General features: G+C 50.7%; 1 protein-coding gene across 1 annotated transcript; it reads left to right on the forward strand.

Moving 5' to 3' along the window:
- Positions 1-387: 387 nt before the first annotated feature.
- Positions 388-3263, forward strand: LOC142590693 (uncharacterized). The gene has a single exon (XM_075703112.1). The coding sequence runs from the start codon at positions 388-390 to the stop codon at positions 1579-1581; it is 1194 nt and encodes a 397-aa protein (XP_075559227.1). The 3' UTR covers positions 1582-3263.
- The last annotated feature ends 1305 nt before the right edge of the window (positions 3264-4568 follow it).

A 4568-nucleotide genomic window follows, 5' to 3' on the forward strand; every position in this document is an offset into this window, starting at 1 on the left:
GATAGTAATCTAAAGAAAGGAACGGCGCTTGATTCTGCAACCCGCGTGGGAGCACGGCGAAGTGTCGCCAGGGGAGAGGGAGTCGGGGCCGCAACGCGCCTGGCACCGGTCCGCACACAGCACAGCCCCAATGCGCGCATGGCGCTGCCACCTGTCGGGGCAGCGCCGTACATTGAGAGGAGGGGTCTTCTGTGTTTGCCGCAAGATGGCTCTGCGTGTGCGGTAAGCGCAGAAGAAATGTAGCGAAACGTACTTCGCTATTCGCGTAAATGCGACTTCTGTAAGTTACGTGCTCATAATTACCGATATACACCGCAGTATAACATTCTGCGGCACGTTTTTAAGGCAACACCGCGTTCACTAAAAGCGCGTTTGTACGGACGTGCGATGACGGGCTCCGTTGGAGCGGCTACAGCGGCCATGCCTGGTCGCGGAAACAGGGCTATTGCATCGGACAACGAATACCAGGTCGTACTGCCTACTTTGCCTACAGGTCGTCTTGTCTTAAACACCGTTTTCCTGCATGGGGACATCAGTGCCCGCCCATACCGGGTGGAAGATTTTCGTGACGCGCTCGCTCCACTTTCGCTCCTGCCGGAAGTTATCGCCTTAGGCGCGTACCGCATGAGTCATGTGTGGGCGGTTACATTCAAGGATGCCGACGCCGCGAAGAAGATTGTCAACATCGGCGAGTTGAAAGTGAAAAATGCGAGATGTCTCGTGATCGACCCTGCAAACCGGGATGTTCGAATGAAGCTGCACTGGCTCCTTCACAGCGTACCAGACGAGGACGTGCGTCTTGCCTTCTCGCCATTTGGGAAGGTGACGGACGTCTCAAGAGAGCTGTGGCGCGCTCACGGCGTGTCTGATAAGGGTTCAACTACGAGGATGGTGACCTTGAAGCTGAACGCTGGCGTGAAGCTCGACGACCTGCCGCACCAGGTGAACGTTGCTGGAGAGCTGGCGCTTGTTGTCGTATCGGGCAGGCCACCCCTGTGCCTTCGCTGCCGTGGCACAGGTCATATTCGGCGTGACTGTCAAATTCCACGGTGTGGTTCGTGCCGTCGCTTTGGACACGACGAGGGCCACTGTGCACGGACGTACGCCAGCGTCGCCGGGCCAGTGAGCAGTGATGAGACGTCAGCACTTCTCATGGATGAGGCTGACGCGGAGGACGCATCGAAAGAAGCTAGCGGATCAGCGGTGCAGGAGACCACGTCGGCTGCTCCTAGGGCGCATCAGTTGGACGCGCAACCCAAGGATCGCGCATCTCCTGGACAGACGCCTCTACCTCGGGCACAGGACGCCGTGGCGGCGTCAAAGAACGCAGCGGAAACGCCTGGCGCGTCTTCGGAGAACGCCACCCAATCGGTGGCGGAGCCCATGGACTTTTCCCCTGAAGGGTCCAGCCACATGGCCGGAAAGCGGTCGCACGATGAGGCCGTGAGCAAGGCGTCGCAACCGGATGAAATAGGCGGTGATGAGCCTCCTTTTAAAGCAGCAGGTATGAGGCGAGCGTCCTGGAAACTGCGGCCGAACATTCCGGCCGAATCACGGCAGGCGGGGAAACCGCCTCCGTAGTTTCGTGCTGTAGATCCCGAAATGGGGTATGGGGGCGTGCGATGTTGTCGTGAGGGTAGACACCATACGATAGGGTTTCTTTTCTCTCGATATGGCGATCCACCTTCCTGAAGCACTACGTGTAGCGACTCTGAATGTACGAGGTCTTGGAGCAAGAAGGCGACAGTGTCAACTTAGTCGTCTTCTCTTAGAAAACAATCTACACGTGGTGGCAATCCAAGAAACCAAAATTGATAGCCAGGAAGCGACTGATCGAATGGTGTCCACTTTCCGTCAGCATTACGATGTTTGTGTGTGTCATTCTGTCGGTGCCTCTGGTGGTTGTGCCCTTTTCATCAGCAATAGTGTCGGTATAACCGTGCAATCGCTCTTTTCGTGCCAAAGTGGACGCCTCCTGGTTGTCGATTTTTTCCAATACGGTCTGAATTTCCGTGTCATTTGTGCTTACGCTCCAAATGTACAGGCGGAGAGAAAAGAGTTTTTTGAGCGTTGTCAGATGTATCTCGATTGTAAAAAAGTACTAGTTTTGTTGGGTGACTTCAATTCCGTTTGTCGTTCGGTAGACCGTGTAAAAGGTTTGCCAGTGCGAGATAAGAGTGCAGAGGTCTTGAATGTTGTAGTTCACGACCACAACTTAGAAGATATCGGAAGTGTTGTCACAAATGGTGCGCGTCCGCAATTCACACATTTTCAAGGTGATAGCCATGCACGATTGGACAGGCTGTATGTGTCGCTTGAACTTGTGCCACTATGCACATCGTACGAGGTTAAGCCAGTGTCTTTCAGTGACCATTGTCTAGTTATTGCAACCTTTGGTAAAAAAGAAAACAAAAAGCACTTCAAGTGGGAACTTTTGAAACTTAATGCGAAATTGATGGAGGATCAGGGTTTCGTTAAGGATGTAGATGAGAAGCTTAAGAAACTACTCGCAGTGCAATCTTTAAGTATTGGTGTAGAGTGGGAGGAGTTTAAGCAATTAGTAAAAATGAAAGCCATGGATAGAAGTAGCACATTGCGTTATGAAGACAAACGAAACGAAACACTGCTTCGTGAGCAACTTGAATTTCTTACGGGTATAGAATGCTCCCAACCAGGTACTTACACCAACGAATTAAGAAACATAAAAATTCAGTTAGAGAGAATTGATGCAGAAAAGTACAGAGCGGCGGTTATCCGTGCACGGGCCGAGAAGCTGTGGGCCGGTGAAACGCCCACAAAACGTGCGTTATCGGACGAAAAACAATACGCTTGCAATAAGGAAATACGGCAAATAAGAAACGGTAATGACGTTTCAGAGGACCGCAATGTAATCAAACGCGTCGTCGCTGATCATTTCAAAGAATTGCTCGGTCAACCGCGCACCATTATAGGAGGCTTTAAAGCGGAATTTCTGTCGTTACTGCCAAAGCTGGAAGAAGAAGAAAGAACGCGTTTGGAACAGCCAATTTCCATGAAAGAAATAGAGGATGCAATAGATGCACTACCTGTCGGCAAGGCACCCGGCCCTGATGGCCTAGGAGTAGCATTTTATAAAACATTAAAACCAATTATAGCCCAGATTCTACTCAAAGTTATCACCGAATCGTATAAGCAAAAACATATACCACTGTCCTTCACAACTTCGCACATCGTTCTCATCCCGAAAACTGAGGCACCTGAAAAACGTCAGTTGGTGGGATCTTATCGCCCGATAAGCCTTACGAACGTCGACTACAAGATATTTATGAAGGTATTGGCCAAACGATTGCAGGGTGTGATAACGAGGCTGGTTGGCACGCATCAGACCTGTGGGATAAAGGGTAGAAGCATCGCCACGAACATACACGTAGCTCGAAGTGTGCTAGAATGTTGCGATGTATTTGGCGATCGAGTGGCTATGATGCAACTAGATCTCGCTAAAGCCTTCGGCCGTGTTTCCCACGATGTTCTCTTCGCCATATTAGAGCATTCCAACGTGGGAAGCGTAATAACAGACGGTGTCAGGATGGCGTATGCTAACTGCTCAACTCGGGTCATTGTAAACGGGGACCTGACAGACAGCGTGCAAGTGCTGTCTTCTGTGAGGCAGGGATGTCCGCTGTCGCCCCTGCTATTCGCGGCTTACCTTGAGCCTTTGTGCAAGGCCATCCAAAACAATGAACGGATAACTGGCTTCAGGTTACAGTCCACACAGGTGAAAATATTGGCGTATGCCGATGACATCGCCATATTCTGTTCAAATAGAAATAGTATTTGTGAGGCCGTGGCGGTAGTTGAATCCTTCTGCAAGTGCACCGGGGCGCAAATAAACTGGGAGAAGAGTTATGGGTTTTGGCATGGTGAATGGGAAGAAACGCCAGACTGCTTCGCTCGACTTCGGTGGTCAACCACTGCAACAACCTACCTAGGCGTGCCTCTCGACTCTTATCACGACCCTGAGCCGTACTGGAATGAACAAGCGGCGAGAGCAAAGGAAAAGACTAACGCGTGGCAGGGGCGACAGCTATCAATGTTCTCGCGCGCCACGGTCTGTAACCTATTTCTTACGTCCAAGATATGGTATGTCATGAATGTGCTGTGTGCTTCGCGGATAAACATCCAAAAAATCCACCGTATCTTCGCCGTTTTCATATGGGCATCGACTTGGGAAAGGACCAGCCGCACAAACTTGTTCTTGCCAGTAAAGAAAGGGGGCCTTGGGTTGGCACATTTATTTGTGCGACAAGTTGTGTCGCGCTTTATGTACCTTCGCGATCAGAATGATGTGTTGCTTCGCACAGTCATCCAAGTGCTTTTATGTCGTCACCTTCCAGGATTTGTTGTATGCTCGTGTGAAGCAATGCATGGTGCCGTTAAAGGTTACCTGCGAGAAGTCGTGCTTGCGTACAGAATGTTGCATGTGCGGTTCTCTGTGCAGTATCTCGCCAATATTACTAGGAAAAAACTGTATAAGGATCTAATTGACACTATGCTCCCTGTACCGATTTACCGTATGTCAAACCGTGGCC

The sequence above is a fragment of the Dermacentor variabilis genome, chromosome 8 (assembly GCF_050947875.1).
Source record: "Dermacentor variabilis isolate Ectoservices chromosome 8, ASM5094787v1, whole genome shotgun sequence".
Taxonomy (NCBI): Eukaryota; Metazoa; Arthropoda; class Arachnida; order Ixodida; family Ixodidae; genus Dermacentor; species Dermacentor variabilis.

Bases quoted from the DNA above. Each gene is read 5' to 3' on its own strand.
- LOC142590693 (XM_075703112.1), top strand. From the start codon at position 388: ATGACGGGCTCCGTTGGAGCGGCTACAGCGGCCATGCCTGGTCGCGGA.